The 22,672-nt window shown below is 36.8% G+C and overlaps 1 protein-coding gene across 3 annotated transcripts in view; it reads right to left on the reverse strand.

The window, feature by feature from the left end:
* Nucleotides 1-22,672, reverse strand: part of ptprfa (protein tyrosine phosphatase receptor type Fa) — a 187,268-nt gene that overhangs the window by 102,662 nt on the left and 61,934 nt on the right. For all 3 annotated transcript variants that reach the window (XM_077199806.1, XM_077199805.1, XM_077199807.1), the window contains exon 5: nt 1,866-2,054. In XM_077199806.1, coding sequence (XP_077055921.1) covers nt 1,866-2,054 — 189 coding nt within the window. The remainder of the gene's footprint in view (nt 1-1,865; nt 2,055-22,672) is intronic.

Consider the following 22,672-nt stretch of genomic DNA (forward strand, 5'->3'; position numbering starts at 1 on the left):
ACTGAATTGGTGTAGAAACAATGTTTAAAGTCATAGAAATGCTAATGCGTGGATTTTTATTTAGCTATAGGAGAAAATGGGGATGCAAAAATTATATTTGTATATTAGTATTTTATATTACACCACTAGAGAATCTTACCCAACTATGACTAAGAACCCAGGAAATGTGAAAAGGGTCCATGTTTAACTACACTAATATCTGAATGTCCTTCGGCTCACGTGTGTAAGAGGCTTGACTCCTATAGTCTACCTGTGAGTGTTTACATTGAGAGTAGCAGGATTACAATCCGAAAACACTCTCACCCTCTCTTTCCCATCTCTCTTTATCAGATTCTGCCACGAGTCTGCATTGTAAACAGATTGTTGATGGATGTCCAGGAAAGAATCACCTGGTTTGGCAGGGTTGGTGGTAATTACTCGTACACAATGAAATGTTCCAGTGAGATTAGGTTTGCGTTTGAAGAGCTAGGTATTGAATTATGAGTGCTTTTCCTATTTGTTCCTCGCCGTTCTGTAAAGGTCACGAACTGAAAAATTGTTTCATTAGCGTTCGTTAATGGAAAAAGGCCTTCACACTAATGGCTGGAGAGCCAAGCTAATCTCAGGATCAAATAATGGACTGTATCCAAACAAATAAATTATGTGATTGTCTGGTAGCTGCTAGATGGATTGGCCGAATGGGAATAATGTGACAAATACGGAGCTGTTTGACGATTGACGCGGGAAATGATTGTTGACAGGGGCCGACGATTCTAATCAAAACAAATCACTGTGCTGTCATGTTAATCATGTGTGTGTGTCCTAACCGGAGGGTTATGTGAATAATAACTGTGAGCCAGTCTGTCTTCATGTTTGTTTCAGTTTACTTTAAGACATGAAATGAAACCGGAGGCTCATTTCATCTGAAATGTCACTTGTCATACAGATGCACTGCCTTAGCTGCTATAAAGCAGAATAGTAGGATTCCAGAAGTAAAAATCCCATTCATTCCCTCCAAAGGGATTTAGCGAATATAAACCTTTCCAGAGTTTTGAGGTTGTTAAGTGTTTAATTCCCTAATCGCAGTGAAGAATTACACTACCTTGAATATTTTGCAATAAATGTCAAGCATTGGTTATCTTATACTTTTATTATTAATATTTATTAATCCTTACTTACACAAGCATTCAAAAGTTTAGGGTCGGGTATTGAAAGATGTCTCTTCTGCTCACCAAGGCTGCATTTATTAGACAAAAAAAAACAGTCAAAACAGTAAAAAATGTAAAAATGACTACAATTTAAAATAACTCTTTTCTATATGATTATAAATTTAAATTTAATTTATTCCTATGATGCAAAGCTGAATTTACAGCATCATCACTCCAGCCTTTAGTGTCATATGATCCTTCAGAAATCATTCTAATATGCTGATTTGCTGCTCAAGAAACATAACAAAGAAACAAAGAAAAACCTGACAGACCCTCAACTTTTGATCAGCAGTGTACAGGCAATAATTTTATATTGTCGTTCTGATTCAATTTCATCGATCCCTCATGAAATAAGTGAACAGTCTTGAACCTTTGCCTTTTTTATGTTTCTTTTAAGTGTTGCGATGTGATTAATTTGGGAGCTGATTTGGTTCAAAGCATAGAACTCTTTATTGAAGAATTTTATGAAATCCCTATGGAGAAAATGATTGGGAAAATATCTTGTTGGTGCTCTATATTGTCTTTGTTGTTGTCGAGGTTAAAAAAGAGGAGGTTCGAAAAAATTATTCATATTCAGCAGGGAACGCCGGCATCAATGTATGCAATCATCATCTTTGCAAAAAGCGAGTGCACTCATTATAGCTTTGTCAGCTTGTGTGTTCACAGGGTTCTTTTTACCTGAACGGAGTTGCTTGATTCGTCCATTGCTGCTGTTAATGTCGACAGGTAGGAAGTCTTTGAACCAGGAGATCTCTGGATCGGGGTTCCCGCTGGCGGCACAAAGCATGGTTGCAGTGCGCGTTCGCTCCACCACCTTCAGCTGTGGACCCATGTCTATGGTCGGGAAGCCGTGAGGGATCTGGTCCTCTGGAAAAGACACACAATATGACAAAAATAGAGACGTCAGCACACAAGGCTGAATTGCATGATAAGCTGTGCTTTTTCGGGCGGAAAAGTGGCACGGCTCGTTTTTCTAAAGCTCAGCTCTTACAAATGTTTGTACGCAGGACCACCCGAGGCGATTGGACTGAAGCAGCTGAAATGCGTGACTGTAAGACAGAGGTGGAGTAGAGATCATGGTGTGAAATCCACGCTAATGTAAATACGAGCGGGCCGAGGCGTGACTAATTTGCCCGTGGTGTTTCTGGTCATGGATTTCCCTCCGGATATAGTGACACCTCACTGAACGCCTGGCTCTGCCTGACCCACAGTTTGACTACAGGAACTCTAATGCTGGCATTGTTAAACTAGGCACCAATACTACTAAAATGAAATGGTAGGATTACGTTATGTTCACATGCCTCTTTTTGCACTGCAGAGGTCAACTCATCTTCATTTATATAGCGCTTTTTACAATACAGATGGTTTAAAAGCAGCTTTACAGTTTTAATAGGAAATTAATGCAACAAAGATTATTTTGGCTGTACAACAGCTCTAGAAGTTAGTCATTGTCTAGCTTAAGTAAGTTTGAATTGATTCATTTTCAGTGTAAAAATCATAAGGGGCGCTTAAACGACACCGTTTTTAACTGAAAACAGACAACTTTTAATGCGTTCTGGTTGTTCATTTACACGACAATGGCGTTTTGGTGGCCTGAGAACGCAAACATTGAAGTAGGTTTGAAAGTGCACGTTTTTGAAAACGAGTTTTGAAAGCAATATCATTATAATACCATAATACCATCATGGTATTATTATGCATTTCAAATGCATTTTATCAAGTGGAGGGTCTCTGATTGTGTGTGACTACATTCATCACTTAATATGTTGTTAGTCATCGCAACTATGTCACTATATCGTTTAATAAAATCACCCTCATGTCATTCCAATACTTGGTGAGTTTTTTCTTCCGTTGAACCCGAAAGATGATATATTTTGGAAATATCTTTTTTTTTGTGCTCCACAGAAGAAAGTAAGACACACTGGTTTGGAATGAAATAAGGGTGAGTTCGGAGTCAATCAATTTTTCAATGTTTCTGAAAGAAGTCTCTTATCCTCACCAGGGCAGGGTTTATTTGATCATAAATACAGTAAATACGGCAAGATTGTGAAATATATAAAAAAAAAACTGTTTTAATGTGAATATATCTTAAAATGTAATTTATTCCTGTGATAAAAGCTGAATTTTCAGCATCATTACTCCAGTGTCACATGATCCTTCAGAAATCATACTAATATGCAGATTTGCTCCCTAAGAAACATTTATGATTATTATCAATGTTTAAAACAGTTGAGCTGCTTCCTATTTTTGTGGAAACCATGATACACTTTTCGGGATACTTTAATGAATAAAAAGTTCAAAAGAACAGCATTTATTTGAAATTGAAATCTTTTGTAACATTATAAATATCTGTACTGCCACTTGTAAACAATTTGTCGCTGTTGTCCAGGATGCTTCAGAGCCCATTACTGTTTACACTACACAATACAATGTGAACCCCTCTGAAAGCGGCTTGAGTGACCCAATCAAAATGTGTCTTCAATACCCCACATTTAGCACTTCACTTGTGATTTCAATGACTTGAGATGGATGTCATACCAGATGTACACAGGGTCTATGAGGCAGAGAGTTTCTCTGGTAAGAGAAGGGAACAGCACAGAAGTTTACATAATGTGCTGTGAGTGTTTCTGCATGTTTAAAATGGGAAATGAGGAGTGGATGAGCACAAGCAGAGAGAAACCAAACAGCATCCAGCGGTCACCACACTCTCACAGATAATGGAGGATAAAACAACTTGATGCAAATCAACATCATTAAGAACAGCAGGTACAGACAGGAAACACGCGGGACTAAATGTTCTCTGTTCATACACTAACTGAGCTTTGCAAACACACATGGGCTGCACAATTAATAGAGACATTAAAACTGTGATATGGTATAGTGTGATGGTGATTTAATGTGAACTCGATTTCAATCTTGGGAGCTGCTCTTAGTTTGATTCACTTTACCATTGCATTTACAATGTGAATTGAAGAGGATTTGGATTCTTTTTCACGGAAGGCGAGACACTTCAGGTGAATAGGGTCATTTTTTTAACTAGCAGATATCACCATGAAACTTTGCCAGTTGATTACCTACATTAAGATGATGAAAAAATGTATTACACGTTTTCTATAATTTAATGTTTAAATATGCAAATGAGGCATTATCTAATTAAATATGCACTAATTTGCATATATTTTTAAAAACGAAATCTGAGTATTGGATAAAGCCAGGTTCAAAATTATTTTTTCATTGTGTTCACATATTAGTTGGGGGAAAAATTACAGAGGGATTTATGGATATCTACTTTTGTTATCCTGTAAATCAGAATATACTGCCAATAGCCTTAAAAAAATGATTTTCGCCATGTTTTTTGGAATAAAATGTTATATAAATCAGGCTAGGAATAATATATTTACAAATCCCTCTGTAAATGTCTTCATAATTTAACTAGGTACAAGACTGGAAGGTTTGGTGTATATAGGTGCTACTGAAGTGGAGATTTCGGACTTGGAGTATGAGAGAAAAGTCATTTAGAGAAAACGGGCTTTATAGATTTAGCATCAGCCAATGAGATTGCACATTTAGAATAAATCACCCGTTTTACTTTCACGATTGGTTGCTGACAAAAAGGAAATGACCATATTTGGATCCGGCAGTATTGTACACGAGAGAGAGAGCTTTCTAACGGTGTGTGTGATGACAGGGTGCAGATCGCGATCGCGGAGCAGAGGGATGATTTATAACGACAACTTTTGATGAATTTATGAGAAATCTACAGACGCAAACAGACAAAGTGTAGTAAAATAAAGGCCTAAATGTGTATTTCGGACTTTTTTCCCCACAAGTCTGAAAGAAGACATGTTATTGAAGACAAATATCTCAAAATCTCAAAATTGACCAGTGAAAAAAAAACGATGTTTTTGCCTGCCGTGTCTCGCCTCTCTTCATTTGTCACAGTTCTGGTTTTGGATCTTGTACTTGTCATTGTCATGTTTCTTTGTCTTGTCATGTGATTCCCTGATTGTCATGTGATCCTGCCATGTGTATTGTCATTTGTTAATCGTCTGATCATTGTTCACAGGTGTCCCTTGTCTAGTAATTAGTCTGCATATTTAAGCCCTCATGTTTGCCCTGTGTCTTTGTCTAGAATTGAAAGTTTCTTGTCCAGGTTTCCTTTCATTGTTCTTTTTTCTGTTTCATGCCTTGGTTTTATGTTTTGAAGTAAAGTTGAATTTGGGTTCTCAACCAGCTTGCCTCCAGAGGATTAAATCATTACATCATTGCATCAACTAAAAGAGGTCTGATCTTGAATGTTTTAAAGAGAACAAGTCTGAACACTTTATAAAAAGTGCAACTCTTTCAACTGGCAGCAAAGTATCTAATTTTATCGTTCAGCTATGGAGAAAATAATTTTTTATCAGTATTTTGTCTTGTTTTCTACTAAAATATCTAAATGTCCTTAAAACAAGGTTACATTTATTGCAACACAAGTTTATGTAAGATAGGTCTTGTAATCAAAGAAAACATCTTGAATAAAATGTATTCTTCTAAACCTTAATTGGCAAACAGTTGCTATATGATAAATCTCATTACATTTTCCTACATTAATTATAAAAAAGAACAGTTTCCTTAACAAGTCTCAACATCGATTTTTTTTAAGAATGTTTAGATATTTACAGGGAAACAAATTAAAAACAATTAATCGAACCAATTTGATTTTTGTGGTTGAAATCCCAATCATGATTTGGAATATAAATAAATAAAACAAATAAATATACAAACCGATAAAAAAAATGTTCAACATCTCTCATTCCATTTTGGCACTGAAACAGTTAAACATTGTACATGGGTTTTCCTTTGCAAACACAATGACGAAACCGGACTCCTCTGCAGTTAAATTACGGTGTCACCGAAGCACAGTAGTTTACTTTTCTCACAGGAAGGCTCTTTTATGCTACATTACAGCTGGAGAGTTTCTCTGAGAGACAATAGGAGAGAAATCCTTCATAAAGAGCTTAGCATGAGCCTTGCAATGAGAAGATATGCACAAATGAGGTTAGGAAGAGTCCCTGGAGAGGTCTGTCTGTCTCTCTCTCGATGCGTGAGAACATGTGCCTGAGGAACACCTCGTCCTGCTGGAGGACCTGCCTTTGTCTCCGTGTTTGTTTACTGTTGAGAAGGTGCATTGTAGGAATGACTAGGTAAGGTCACTGTAGGGTCGCGTCTACGCACCACAGGCCTTTGTGAGAGACACAGGTTTGGTAATAGACCCCAGTGGGAATAAACCAACACCAGCCGCAGTGAGATACACCTTCAGCTTCTAAAGGATTCGTCCATTCCAGGTCACTGCCACGGGGCAAGGAGGGTTTGAGACCGATACTTTTGTGTACAACTGTTTATCCTCGCCAGTAATGCAATTAAATGTTGCAGATAAAGACTCCTGCTTGTCAGATGTTTAACCTGAAAAAAAAAAACCTCTAATATTCACTATTAAGGTTGCTTATTAGCATGCATATTACTAGGATATTGGCTATTAGTGGTTAGAAAGCACATTTTAATGCCTTTTCCTGCATGACTATATTCTACATCCCTTAATCCACCCAATCCGCCCATAAATTTACCACTACCTCACTAACTATTAATAAGCAGTAATTAGGAGTTTATTGAGGCAAAAGTCACAGTTAATAGTTAGTTACTATAATAGTTAGTAAACTGTGACCTAAAACAACAAACAAACAAACAAAACAAAATACTAATACAAATGGCATACATACTAAAATTACAAAACTAAAAAATAAAAGATAATTCAAAATATTATTAAATACTTTAATAGTGCTTAAATAATACTACAATAACACTGGGAAGCAAAAATCTGAGATCTCAATATAAGCGCAAAAAGATTCCCTCAAATTATGTGAGCTGCTATCATTCCATAAATACGACAAAGACTTATTTTAGCCAACTTCTAAAAACATTTTTCATTAAACATAACCCCTGGCTTCACAGACAAGGCTTAAGCTTTATCCCAGACTAAAATGAACGTTTTCTAAGGGTGCAGTGAAGTATTCTCAAGATGCACACCAATCATGTTTTTTCTGAGGGACTAGCTTTTTGTAAAAGCTAATTAATGTTCTGATTGAACTGTGAACTGCCTGTGAAACCGGGCCTACGTTTTCTTTAGAACGTAAATCAATTAATGCTATATACTTTTTTGCAAAGCATTATTCCTTTGACTAGATTATTAACATTTCTTTGGTTTCTAACTAAAATGAGAACACATTTTTTGTGCAATTTTAAATTTTTGAATAAAACGTGAGAAGTGATTGTCTATGCAAAACCCAATGCTACAATGCAGGGCCTCGCTCAGCTGTTCTCAGTGTTGTTTAGTTCAGTGTTATGAGGTTGCTTAAAGCTCAATTTAAAACCATCATGCACCCCCTCGTTTCTGATATCCTGGTCCCTAAGGCTCAGGTCCCTCCTTCAGTGTCAATCTATAGGGTATTGTTGCCTGTCTTTTGCCAAGCATCACTAAAAATAAAGAAGTTTCTTCTCCCACAGCAATGAAAATGTGTAGAATGTGCCAACAAAATCATCCAAAGTGCACCAAAAACAAGATGAACTAAAGAGAAGTCGCTTTTGAATCTGGGTTTCACATGTCAGTTTTCACACAGAAAGTTCGTTAAACGTCACATTCTCTGGAGACTTTTTGTAACCAAGACTTGTTTAAAGCCCTTTGTTGAACCTGATGGCTAAAGAAAACATGTCATACCTCCAGTTGTGCACTTGAAAGAGAAAGAAAACAAATAATAAAGGAAAACCCTTGAAACTCAATCACCCTTATTAATTCTCCAATAATAGGGTGACGTGAATAGCCACACCGTCAGCAAGGCTCCGATGATGCCGGCACGCATCATACATGCAGATTTCCCACAGTAATTTAGCACCAAGGTATTTCATTAAAGCATGCAAGGAGCTTGAAACAGGGCTGGCTCTGACAAATTAGTCAGGCGGAAATATCATGCCTTATTACATGACCCCAACGCTGCCACATTGATACGGTGGAATTTGTGGATTAGTCCATCCACCCTGTAATCCCTGAATGCTGGAATCACAGGTAAACTGACAGCCTGTCAGTCAGAAAGCATTAGCCATGAACATGACGCCGTCCCAACACGCCTCACCGTCTCTCTCGCAAACCGTCGACGCATTTCTGCCCGCGCATGGAAGCTTATCGCCATGGCAACCCTCGGGAAAACATATCAGAGGGATCGGGGGTGACCCGTCCTCACCCGCTGGAGGAAATACAATGAAAGACAACATTCTCCCTGTCTGTTTCCATCCCTGTCTTACCTGATAAGTTCATCACCGGAGGGAGATTATCAAAAGCACCCAGACTGAACATATTATGCTCTTGAAACAGACGATGAGCAGTGTGTGTCAGTACATATTGCTGTTGCCAAGTGCAAACACGAAGGCACTTCTTAAAGACTAAACTGACAATTAAGGATTCAGTTTTGTTTTTAGACAGATTGTAGAGTCTTTATTAGGGATGGAGCGGTGTGACCTATAAGTATCATCAATTATTAATCTTGATACAGTTAAAAATCAGCTAAATACAGCTAAAGAAGCAGCACAACTGATTTCAGCATTGATAATGATCGGAAATGTTTTATTGAGCAGTAAATCATCATATTAGAATGATTTCTGAAGGATCATGTGACACTGAAGACTGGAGTAATGATACTGAAAATTCAGCTTTGATCACAGGAATGAGTTATACATAATTATTCAAATATACAACAGCTATTTTAAATTGTAATAATATTTCCCAATATTACTGTCTTTACTGTATTGTTTTATCAAATAAATGCAGCCATAATGAGACTTCAACTTTCAAAAACATTCAAAATGTCTAACTTTTGAACTGTAGTATGATGAATCTGCTACACATTACGCACTAAATACTGTCATAGCACCCAGACAGAGACTGTATAAAATGCAGACAGAAATCTGTGGCTCTTTGCATTGCAGATCAGGTGTGTGACTGAAGCGTAATGAAGTGGTCCATTCAGTCAGACATGTGTCACGGTGACCTGTCCGCCCAGCTCTGGAGTGTGTGCCTCCGCACCGAGGCTTTTGTTGAAACAGAGATGTTTGGCTCGGTAAACCTGCTGGATTCTCAGACATTTCTGGAGGCGAATGAAAAAAAGATTCACATTCACCTGAAACGCAGACAGAGGGAAGGATTTGCTCAGGGGAAGACAGAAGGATCTTTATGGGTTGCGAGTGTCGGTGAGAGTGCTGGTGAATTTAAAAAGACATGAGACAATGTGACATTAGGCCCTCAGGATATTGTCTAATGTTACTAGGTTGTGAATTCCTGGACTAAATGCTGCACAGAATCAAACTGTCACCAAAAATGAATGCAATTTTAACGATAACAGACTGTAAAAATGCTAGGATAAATAACTGGTTCCCTTACTCTACGGTGAAAAACTGTACTGGCACATTACATGTGATTTTACAGTAAAATACAACATTTTAAAGTAAATTGTTTTTGTTACATTTACAGTTTTTAGAAGTGAAAAAGTACAAATCATCAATTCTCTCTGTGACCGCTTACATTTGATAGATTTGCATTGAAACAACAATGTTTCTTAGTTTTCTCATCAATTACGCACATTAGGGTTTTATGTTACATCCTATTTTGTTAAATTAATGTTATTGCATTATTCAGTGTTGTGTGTTTGTTCAATGTACAGTTTGTTCAGATCTCTAACTTTAATATAAGCAATTTAAAAATTTTCTCAAACTGCCCAGATACCAAGTCTGCAATTAAATATCAGAGATTTGCAATATGGGGCTCAAACATTTCTCATCACATTCTTTCAAGATGAAATGTTCGTATCTTCTATCCACATTCATTTTATAGCTCTATACTGTATATCTGTATGACAACAATTGATTTGTGTTTATTTTTAGGGATTTTAGGAGAGACATCTGAGATGGTATTTAAATAAATAGTGAATAAGACCTTTATTAATTATCTTGAGAGCAATGAAACAGGCAAACCCCAAACAATAAAATGCTCCTCTGGACTTATTAGGAACAGGCATATCCATGTTTCAGTGTCTGAACTACAACAACAGTGCACACACTCACATACATGTACTCTAGGTCTGAACTGACAGGTGGTCTGGCAGATCGTTTACAGCTTTCGAAGAATTCACAGGTCGCGGCTGTGAGCCAATACTTCAGTCATGCAACAATGTTGGGTCACATGACCCAGAATAGACATGCTAATCCTGAAGTCCTGGTACTTGACTTTTCACATGCACCAAAATTAACAACACCCAAGTGCCACATATGAGTAAAAACGGTTACAGTTAGTTCATAAAACGCCATTTGTATGAAATATAAGAGATCAAGTTTGATCTTTATAACCGTCACATTGTCCTTTTGCAAGTGATGAACTCCAATGTTTTGTTTAGGTATATGTATACTGTATGTACTGTACAATGGTCGCCACAGTAACAATGTAAATGACCCCAAGAAATATAAAAGGGTAGCTGTGATTGAGGATAGATAGGACAGACAAAAGTCTAATTTGCCCATGCCGTTGTCTCATGCTTATGCTGAGTCGGAATCAGCATCCAATATGTAGTTCATTCAATAGTATGCCTCATGGAAGATCAAATGAGCTCAGACATTTCAATATGAACAAACAAAAAATGCATTTCCAAAGAACAAACAAAAAAAATGTAATAGGATTTCAAATCCAATTGGGATGTAAATTATCCCAAATTATTTTTAAATTATGTTATGTGCGATCACCAAAAGTTTAGTCTCAGTGATAATTTGACAGTTTATTCATGCCTAAAGGTTTTTTCTCCAAAATTCATGTAGCAAAACAAATGTGGAATATTTCGTACATTAATCAACCAAGACAAAAGTATGAGGAAAATAATCATAATGAGTTGATTTCTTTGACAGATGCCTTTTAACTGAGAAACTGTAAATGGCACAATTAACACATCTATGATGCTGTGACGTTTTGATATAATAACATTGTCAAAAACAAGAAAGTTGAAAAAAAAACCCTGATGTAGGAACTTATTGCATTGTCATAAAAAAAATTCTTCTGAATAATGAAAAAGTTCCCCTATTTTCCTGTCTATCTCTATTGTCCTGTAAGCAAAACATTTCTCATTTTTCATTTAGTTAAACTTGATGCACTAAAATAACTAAAACTGAAATAAAAATGATTTAAAACTATATAGACATCTTAATTCCAAATGTAAATAAAAAATACAATAGCATCTCAATGATACTAAAGTAACATTGTAATGCACAACCTATCATGACTTTATTCTTGTTATATAAACCTGTAAAGCACATCTACACTTCCAAGTGAAGCTAAAATGCCTTACGAGTCTTTAGATCACTATGCAAAGCTCTTGACCCCGAATAGGAGCAATATTAAACGGTGGATATTTCATTTCTTCAGGGAGGATGAACCTCCTGCCCCTTGTTAAATAATCCTGCTATCGTCCCTAAGCAGAGTTTCTCAGGTAGGACATGCACGCCTCATCAAGGCCCTGGTCCCCACCGGATCGGACCCGGGCCCGGGCCACATCCTCGAGCTACTGCTGTTTTAATTAACACTACATGAACTCCTCTCCACCTGGGAGGAAGAGACCGACCAAAACAAACAGAGCACTCCTCCCTCCTCCCCTCGTTCGGCTGACATTTCCTCGCGCAACCTCTCATCTCCTCTTTAATCAAGGAGCAGTCATGATCCCCCTTGGGGAAATTGAATGCTTTTAATAAAATCTTCCTGCTGGCTGATAAAAACAGATTGCATGGGGATGAGCAGAGGAGAAGAGAGGAAACAGAGGTGATGGTGGTAAGTAGGGTTTCAGGAGAAGGACACATCTGGCATATATTAAATGGAGCAAGGTCTCACACCGGTCTGCACTGAATCTACGAAGCCACAGAAAAAATGATTCTTTATTTTCTCCAATTTGTGAGTTTTCATTCAAAATCTAACATGATTGCATAAAAATATTCTGTGGATGCATGCAAAAACAAACATACAGCATGATCAATGATTCATGAGTTTGATGTGTGAGCCGGTTCTTTTGAAAGATCACATCATATGACTCACTGTCAGAACGTCGACATCACACGGACTAGATCTAAAGACAAATTCATTTAGTTTGTGCTTCAGCCAGGGTTATTATCGTTTACCCCCCCCAAAAAAATATCATTAACCATTTTCAAATAAAATAACTGAAATAAAACATACATGAAGAATCAAGCTTGTTGTAAATAGCTACAGTAACTAAATAACTAAAACTAAATAAACCAAAAACTAAAACTTAATTAATTAGACATTTTTTTATTTTTAAAAAATACTTTACTAAAACGTTAACTAAAATTAACTGAAAATATAAAAATATATAAATAAACTACATAAATATAAAAATAAAATCTAATTAAAAAAGTTCAGAGAAACTATAAAAGTATACCAATGATACTGAAAAAAACCCACTGGTGTCACCATTAGGCTTCTTTGGACTTTTTTGCCACGTGTGTTCCCCGTCTGAGTTTCCCGCCACCAATCTGTTTCCATGGACACTGATCACCTCCATCACAGCTGCCTGTCATTTTGTAATCATCTTCACTGTGTATTTAAGTTCCTGCGTGTCTTCACGTCAATGTCCGGTATTGTTTGTGTTATACACGCTGTCTCACCCGTTTGCCTGTTCCTGAGTTTGCTATATTAAAGAAAGTGTTATTCCTACTTTCATCTCCGTCATCCTTCCTATGAGCCGTGACAACTGGTTTTAGCTTTGGGATATTTCATTAAATTTAGTGAATCAATATGTTCATTGAACTGGATCAAAACTTGTAAATATACAGACTGATTTGAAAGAAAGCTAAAAAATTCCCCTGAAGCATGACTTATGTCCTTTTTTTAGTGAAATAGTCTTTAGTCTTAAATTAACCATTCAACTATAAGCAAGAACCATGAACAACATTTATTTACAGTAATCTATATTTTGTCAAAACTTCCGCAACTTAAGCATAAAAACGTTTTTTTATCTTATATGAAATAATAAAAAAAATTCCGTGAATCATCATAACTGTGATTATGTTCATGTGGAGATGAGATTAAAATAATTTGGCACTATTAAGGATTAGGGTGTGCAAACCCCTCAGGAGGACTGTTCCAGATTCAGGCGAGCAGAAGCTCATGTCTGCGGTGTAACAGCACATGATAAAGGAAAGCAGCAGAAGCGTCAGTGACAGTGATGTAGGCGTCTCCAGAGAGTGATGTCAGAGGGCGTGGCCTCGTCCTGCTCTTCTCGCTCCTGTAAATTACTTCTGTCAGTCCTGCCACCACTGTCGCACTGACCTTCTTTACGTTTCATCAAGGATAATTAGCCAGCAGAATTTATTTGCATTGTTAATTCCTTCTCCTCATCTATCAGTCTCACACATAAACACACATGCACACCAACACACACACACAGATTCTCTCAGTAACTAATATGCCTTTAATAGCTGCTGTTTGAAGCTGGCTCTTTGAAGCATCTTCCCAGGAGGTTTGCAGAAGTCAGCAGACTCCATCTGAAGCTGCTGCTGTTTGTGACTCTGGGAATCTGAGTCTCAGCACTGGAGGAACAGAGGGGAAATGTTCGGCTGTCCATATTTGTAATGAAAAAGACCCACTAAAACATTTTGTTTTCCTAGAAAAACAACAACTACTACTTAAATACTATGCATACACTATACATACAGTTTATAAAATGAAGTACTGCTACTATGCATACATGTTATAAAATGTGACATAAAAATTTAAAATAAAAGCCTTACATGTGGCATTATGCTGGATTTTGCAATAGACCGCAAGGGTTGAGGGCGCTGTATGAAATTAATGTCTTTGACCACCAATATAAGCCACTCCCCCCCCCCCCCCCCTATTTAAATATATAAAATAACTCCAAAAAATGAATTCCTTCATTTAACACTAAAAGTGCCAGAATTCCATTACTACTAGAACTGCCACAAGTGGCCATTTTGAATGCATTTATTGTATTAGGATATCTTTTAAAAACAAAACAACACCAAACTGTATATTAAAACAAGTTTAATCATACATTTATAAATAATAATATCATTAGTAGCCTACCGTAATTATTGCATATTCACAACAGATAGGCTATATTTCCATATCCATTCAACATAATTCAGAACAAGATAATAACAACTAAAAGTATCTTATTTAATTATAAAACATTTTATTGTAATATAATAACAGAGAAAATAGGCTAATAGAAAAAGCTGGAAATGAGCTGATTTAAAACAAAACAAAGAAGAACCAAGAAGGAAGCGTAGGCTACAGAAACATAAAAACACTAGCCTATATTACAAATTGTATGTCAATTTTTTTACATCAATATAGTGCTTGGCTATTTAAGCTTCAACAGTCAAGGCAAGTGACCTCTCTTCTCCTCGCACAATTTCCACACACGGCATTAGCAGAGGGTGTCGTGGGTTTTATTTTGACTGCAGCTTCTCAGAACCTGGCACTGCCTCCGCTTTGGTGTCTGCCGCGGTGATTTTAATCTAATATACTTTTTATTTGTAGAAATTAGCATATATGCAAACACTCAGGACCGCTACTGAGAGAGAGACAAAGGTCAATCGCGGGAAATGTAACAAAAAAATACCGCCAAATTCAGTGCGGTCAATACCAGCAGGATTTTGTTTATTTTTTCAACAAAGTTCTTGCAAATATAAAATTCTAAACGTTCAAAATGACCGTTCTAGTGTTAAAAGCGAACCGGGATCATTTAATAAATTTAAGGTTATTTTCTTATACCAAATAAAGTAAGACCCTCAAGTTACCCTCGAAGATCTGACACTACATTTAGAGTTAGACAATGTCAAAATATAGTAAACAGACATTTGCATTCAAAATGCATGCTAAGAAAAGTAGTGTGCATGAAAACAGAGTGAACATCTGAACAAACAGCCAATCAGACATCATGCACACTGACAGCTTTTGTTTAATCTGTTCTTCAAGAAATTATCAAATGTTTCTTCAAACGCCTGTCTTTGCAACTAAGCAACAGCATTTCTTGTCAAATGTCAATCTGAAATGTCTTACAAAGTCTGCTGCAATAGTGGCTGGTAGATGAGCAAAATTACCCCCAATTACCCTCAGTTTTAATTTCACAGGCAGTGAAATTAAATTTCATTACTCAGTGTAATTGCTCACACTGTAAAACACATTTGTTGAATCGACAAAGTTATTGTTCAAGCTAACTTGAAATTGTAAGTTTAGTCAACATGAAATGTGAAGTTGTATTATGTGACAATTTATGTATTTGATTTATCTCAAGTTAAATATGGTTTATTCTTTTATTAACAATAGATTCAATTTTTTTTATTATTATTATTTTTTACAATGGATGTGATGTTATTGGTTTGGTTTGGGAATGGGACGTTTGGCTGACCTGAAAGGAAAGCAGAGATGCCTTAAGCACTTTCTTAGTCTGTCTGGGGAAATTCAAAATGAGACGCAAAATTTCCTTGACACAAATTAGGACATCGATAAACAAACTACAATAATAAATGAACAAATACTTTTCAATGTCAGGGAAAAGGGAAAAAAATCTGGTAAATAAGCTGTTATTATTGAAATAAGAAATCCAGCAGCTTTAATTACTTCTTTATCAGGCTCCGGCATCCCTGCGGAGCTGTGTGTGTGTGTGTGTGTGCGTGTGTGTGTGTGTGTGTGTGTGTGTGTGTGTGTGTGTATGGCCTGTTTGCTGTAAGATAAACTGCAGTTTCTCTTGGCTAATAGCTACCGCATACAAATGTGTCTGAAACTCCAAACATATTGGATCTCCTGTGGCACGCCTTAAGACAGGACAAAACCACACACACATCTATTAAACATTATATAACTGCACAAAGATCTCCTAATACTTAAAATATACCTTTAAAAAAACACCACATCCATTAGAAAGGATAATCAAGAAAGAAATAGAATGATTTCGCTCTTAAAGCAGCTTAACGTCAGCAATGAAAGTAAACACAGATTCTTCTTCCGTTCCACTTTCATAACTGTTGCAGAGCATTAGCTGAGGAAAAATATTTTGCAAGATGCTATTTTTTTATGTAACAGGTTAATAAGTGAGCGAGACGAAGCACGTCTGCAGGTATGCATCCTTGAACACAGTGCAGAAGAGCAGAAAGAATCGAGCAATTAGAGAGAAAGAGAGAGAGAGAGAGAGAGAGAGATAAAGAAAGCCTCAGGGCTGACGGCAACACACAGCCTAATGATGAGGTTTAGAGGCGACGTGCAGCGCTAACTACCCAGCATGCTTAGCTGCATGCTTCTCATTTGCTCCTTATATAACACGCAATGTTACCAAGTACACTTGTTCTGCGAGTGTCTCCATGTACCCGAGGCCATGGTTAACACCCTTTCTACAGTGCAAATTAGCATAGGACACCACTAAGCAACCCTCTACACACACCTTGGCAATATAATCGCCTTTGGCCAGTACATTTTTTAGTTCACTCACCGGACAGATATACTATTTTATCATATATATATATATATATATATATATATATATATATATATATATATATATACAGTGTTGGGAAATTTCACTTTCTACAATAACTAGTGCAAAGTTCAGTTCACAAATTTTAAAATGAACTAGTTCAGTTCATAGTTCATACTTTAAAATTTTGAACTAGTTCATATTTCTTTTTTTCCATATGTTGATGCGAGTTATTTTTTTTCAAAATTATTGCCACGGCCCATATAGAACCACAGACAGCAATTATTTTATCGGCGGGCAAAGTTTGCAAAGAAATGTACGATTTTTCCCATCTTCACCGACTGTCATAAAACTTGTTTAAATGATCATACGACGCCCTCGTTGCTGCTTTTTGTGTTGATGACGCATGCAGCGGTGCGACACTGGTGGCTGGTGTTGAGCATAGACAGTATGTATTTCCACTACATACTAAGACCTGTTTACGGTGTGTTTTAGCTGGGTTTTTGCCTGGAAGGCTCTATAGAAATCTGGCACGCTATTGAATGATGTTAAACTGAGAGAGCGTGCCGTTCACAGTTCACGTTCGCCCAAAATATGAACAAATTAATGAACTATCGTTCAAAGAACACGTTCAGGCACAACACTGTGTATATATATATATATATATATATATATATATATATACTCCACCAAGTCAGCTTATCTTTGTAAATGGCACAGCTTTTTAAATATCTAAACGCACACTCTTATCACTAGTCAATCAAGCATTATATTATCATATCATGATAATCAAGCTCAGAGTTATGTCTTTGTGTTCACCTTCTGTTTGCTTACAGCTGACCCAGTTTTCCCATGTGTTCATTCATCTCATTCACCTGTCTCTTGTTAATAAGTTCATTAATCCTCGTTGGGTTTATAGTCCCATGTTTCCAGAGTTCTTGGTCCTGTCTAAACATCATGTTGGTAATGTGTTGCAAGCCTGTTTCTCTGTATCTACCCGAGTTATCTGGATTAAAGACTGTTCTCTTGTTATTTAGTATTCGTGGGTACACTGTGACACAAGCACTATTTAATGTTAGAACTTTAGTAATTAGAACTAATGAATGAATGCATATTTGTCATTTTAACTGAACTTAGGACTGCAGGTGGTGCTTAAGATATTGTTGATCATTCAGTGTTTCTGTAAAAAAAGATAATAGTAATTATTATTAAAAGATAATAATACTACTACTAATTCTACTACTTATAACAATATAACAATTGATGAGCTGCTGGGTTCATGAATATTAACACCGGCATATCTTCTGCTTCTTCTTAAAGACTGATAATTCCAAATGAACTCAGTTATTTTGACAGTAAAATCATTTTTTATTATTTCTTATTATTTAGTCGCACAGAGTGAAGATTTATTGGTATTTGCAAGTGATTTACTCACATTGTAGAGGGTTGCATAAGACATAAATCTGTGTAAAAGCCTGTGGAATTTCAAAGGGATCCTATAGAGTTACCTTCACATCGTGCTCATGAGAAGTGGGCAGTGCTGTAGTGTGTGATGTGTGTATGAAAGCCTTGATGTGTTTTTACAGTTGCTCCAGTAAGAGTATCTCCCTACAGGTAATCAAATACTTTTCTTTGTCTGTTTCAGAGGGTTTTTTTCAGTTTTTTTGTACACACACTACATACTGTATATATAATATATGTGTGTGTGTGTGTGTGTGTGTGTGTGTGTGTGTGTGTGTGTGTGTGTGTGTGTGTGTGTGTGTGTGTGTGTGTGTGTGTGTGTGTGTGTGTGTGTGTGAATGTGTGTGTGTGTGTGTTTGTGTGTGTGTCATGGGCATCGATCATTTAAACTATCATTCACAAAATTCTACAGATCCCCCAGTCTAGTGACTTTATGTTTCTAACAGCGCTGTGGACTCTTGCCTGACATTACGTGAATAAGACAATGGGTCTTATGGATGTGTTTCTGATGTTGAAATAAACATGGATTCAGCTCAACGTTTAGATTTCTTCGTCTTTAATCTAATGAAACAGTACACACGGACAGGTCAGAGGTCAGGACTCCAGCATGGCACCACACTGGCGCCTCTGAAACAGACATACTCTTCTGGCATGTGGAAATTACATGCTACATGTACAACGGTTTAAATGCCACCTCATATTTCCGCCATTAACACATAAAGGAATGTGGGATTCTCTTACTAAGAAATTCTTAAAGTCCCCCTGTGGTGAAAATCTAGCTTTTAATGTTGTTTATATGTCTATGTGGTGTTTTTAATATGTTTTAAGACAAACCATGTGTAAATTCAAACTGTAAGTCAACACAATTGCTGATTATTTTCTCCTTAAACTGCAGTGAAACAAAGACAGTCTCAAAAACACGGTTTGAAATCGCTGGTGTTTCTGATGTCACAAACAATTTTGTAACCATTTATGTCAACGTGTGATCGTCAACGAGCGGATCTCTAAGCTGCTGTGAGTGAGTGGAGGCGGGGCTCATTTGCATATTCATAGAACCCCGTATACTAAATGAGGCAAGGGTGTAGAGTTACATTCAAGATATTTTAAGGCATGAAGATTTTTTTTCCAAGTAAAAAACTTTTGTCATTTTGGTGTTCAAATATGAGTTTTAAGGGATACAATTATTGACTACAGGGGGACTTTAAAATTCTCAGTGCAAAACTAGAGGTACTTAGAGTCACATTTCTGTGCTATTTTGTGGATTTAAATGTGTAAAATGCAGGCAAAATCACATGCACAAGGTGTGAATGACGGGCGTACCAATGAAGGGGAAATCTTTCAAGCTTTCTAAGGACTTCCATAGCTTAGCTTTTGTTAAGATACAGCAGAGACATTGTCATGCAGGTGTTATTCGCTGTGCAACTACAGTAATTCATTTAACATGTTACACTTTTTGCTGTTTATATCTCACTGCAGGTCATGAGGTAGTTAGTTTACTGGTCAAGCGGCCAGGACATGGTCCATTTCTAGTCTATTCCATCTCAGTTGTCCAGTTTAACAATTGAACGAATACATGGCTAACTGCCTCAGTAATAAAGTTCTTCTCTGCCAGAACGATTCCACCCCAGCAGGGAAAATTACTGCTCCTGTTGTGGTTACTTCACACACTGCTGTGTCACTAAGCTAGCAGAGAAATGAACCAATGCCCTCTCAGTCTTGTACTCCTTTCATATCTCAGTGTCTTTGAACTTCCATTTCTACTTTATTATTTGCTCAAAGGACTGAAACAAGGGTTCCAGAAGAGCAAAGGATGATCACAACAATATACCGACCAGCCATGCAGAATGACCTAGAATAAAAGATACCAAAAACTAAGAGCAAGACACACAGGATTTGTAAATACCCATGAACCGGCCTACTTTTCACCTTCAGCATTAACATTTACTACAGAGAAAATAATCAGAGCAGAACATGGAGCTGAGTTCAAAATTACATCTTATGGGTCGTGAATCTCACAAAACCTGTCGAGAACATGTCTGGGTCACATTTAATCAAAAGACTGTATTGCAAAAAAAAAACTTTTAAAATGTGAATAATTATGATATTAATTGTTGCACAGCCTTTGTACATATTTAAATGTGAAAATAGTAGCACAAGTAGACTATGAAATAGTCACTAATTGTAATTGTCCAAGAATAGGCTTAATTTCCTTTATGCAAAACAATGTTTTTTACTTTTTTATTTTGATTGCGTGATTTAATATGACCAGAACATGTTTTCGTGAGATTCTGGCCTGAGGGTCTGCACATACATGAGATGGTACATGTTTGAAGGAAAGCTGTTTCTACTGTGAAAAGCCATCTGAAGGATTTCGAAGGATCTCTTTCAGCATTCAGTGTGTGTGTAAGACAGCTGAGCCGCGGTCTGTGATATGATGTCATACCTCACACATCCTCAGGGACTTTAACCCAAAATTCAAGCTCTTTCTTCATTTATGACTGTGGCTGATGATGCTTAACACTGAGCATTTGAAATGACTGACCAATGTAAATACGACTGAAATGCCTTCTCGGGGCTCAAGTGCTTTGACGGCCTAAAACCTGATGAAGATTACACCCGTCATAGATACACACACATATGCCTATATCGCGGATTCAATTCACCATCATTAGCATCTGTCGAAAGTCTCACAGATTAACAAGATATATTAAATTGGTAACCATTTAAGAAGCATGTCATGTTCACAAGCAATAAGATTTTAACTAGAATTTATGATCCAATAAAACATGAATTAAATCCAGGGCCAATCGTCACTGCCATAAGGAAATACATTAGGAAACAAAATGATTAAATCAAAATATCTTAATATCTGCATCTCTTTCACATACAGTATTCTATTGTCATTGTTTCAAACCTGTATGGCTTTATTTCTTCTGAGGAACCAGGGTTATTATCGCTAATCCCCCCCCCCCCCCCCTCCAAAAAAAACCTTTTCATTACTTGAAATAAAATAAAATATAAAAAAATGTGCCAACGCAACATTTTTCATTTAGTTTAAGTTGAAGTACTAAAATAACTAAAACTAACTAAAAACTAAAAACAATACAAACATCTTTACAATAAACACTTTCTAAAACTTTAAAATTGACATTAAATTCAAAAAATATTTTGTGTTTGAAAGTCATTCAGAGGATGAGTAAATGATGACATGCAGAATTTTCTAATTTTTAGGTGAGCTGTCCCTTTCATGCAACTGCTCAGTTGGAAAGTTCATGCTTTTATGCAGCTTTAAATGTGATGTTTCTGAGGAAGACTGCTTGAAAGAGCATGCATAGCACTTCATCCAAAGAAAATTCTAACGTGCAAACTCTTTCATTTCAATAATACATGATATGTGCAGAAAATGAGTAAAGAAAATTGCAATCTCTAAGCTACAGCACACATTTGCCCTGTATATTTAGTCCCAACATCAATTGAATTGAGACGCGTTCCTCTGTTGTATCTCCTCCAGTGTCAATTATTCAACAGCTAGTCTCAGATCAATTTAAGGTGGAGAAGAGAATCGAAATGCTTAGAGGAAAAGATTTCAAACATTCTACATTTCTGTGCCTCTCATCTGGATCAAACAACATCCACACTAACAGAGAGATTACAGAGGCTCGGAAGACACAGATTCAGTACGGCAGTTTAATGAGAACATAATGAAGGTTAGTGTGACATTCTGAACTTCAAAGAAAACACAAACAAATTAACAACTGAATTAATGAGCCATAACAGCTTGAGTTAAATGTCGGTACCATGTTTTTGGCTTCTTAAAAATTCATTATGAAGTACCTTTTACTGCCTTGGATTATAACAGTATATGATGATTGTAATCATGCAGTCTCATGGTTGACTATATTTAAAAAATATATGTCGGAAACAGTTACAACACTTTACCACGGTACCACCAGCTGTAACCAGCTGGAAAGAGAACATTAGAAGCAGATGAACAGATTTATAAAGGGCTGTATTTAGCTGCACTCATTCAAATGTAATGCTGATCATTTATGCATATTCTTCACTAAGTGCAAGAGCAGAGTGTGCATGTGTGTTTATGCATGTGATTAAGACTGTAGATCCTCCTCAAACAGAACTGGAGAGTGTTCTTCATCATTCATATTTCATCACGCTGCACATTCTCATCACAGACATCAGTCACACACTCTTCCCTCCAGCATCAGGTGATCCTTCTGTCTGTTCTCCTCATCTGGCTCTTTCTTTCTCTGCAGGAGTGGGCTTATAATTTCTCTGTAGTGCGGATTTAACAAGATTGATTTCGGATGGATGCATGGACGGACGGACGCACGGATGGATGGATAGACAAACGGATGGATGGATGGATAGATAGAAGGACAGACAGAACGATGGATGGACGGATGGATGGATGGATGGATTCATAGATGGATG

This window comes from Siphateles boraxobius, unplaced genomic scaffold (genome assembly GCF_051911475.1).
Source record: "Siphateles boraxobius isolate OS27281-9 unplaced genomic scaffold, OSU_SipBor_1 41, whole genome shotgun sequence".
NCBI lineage: Eukaryota > Metazoa > Chordata > Actinopteri > Cypriniformes > Leuciscidae > Siphateles > Siphateles boraxobius.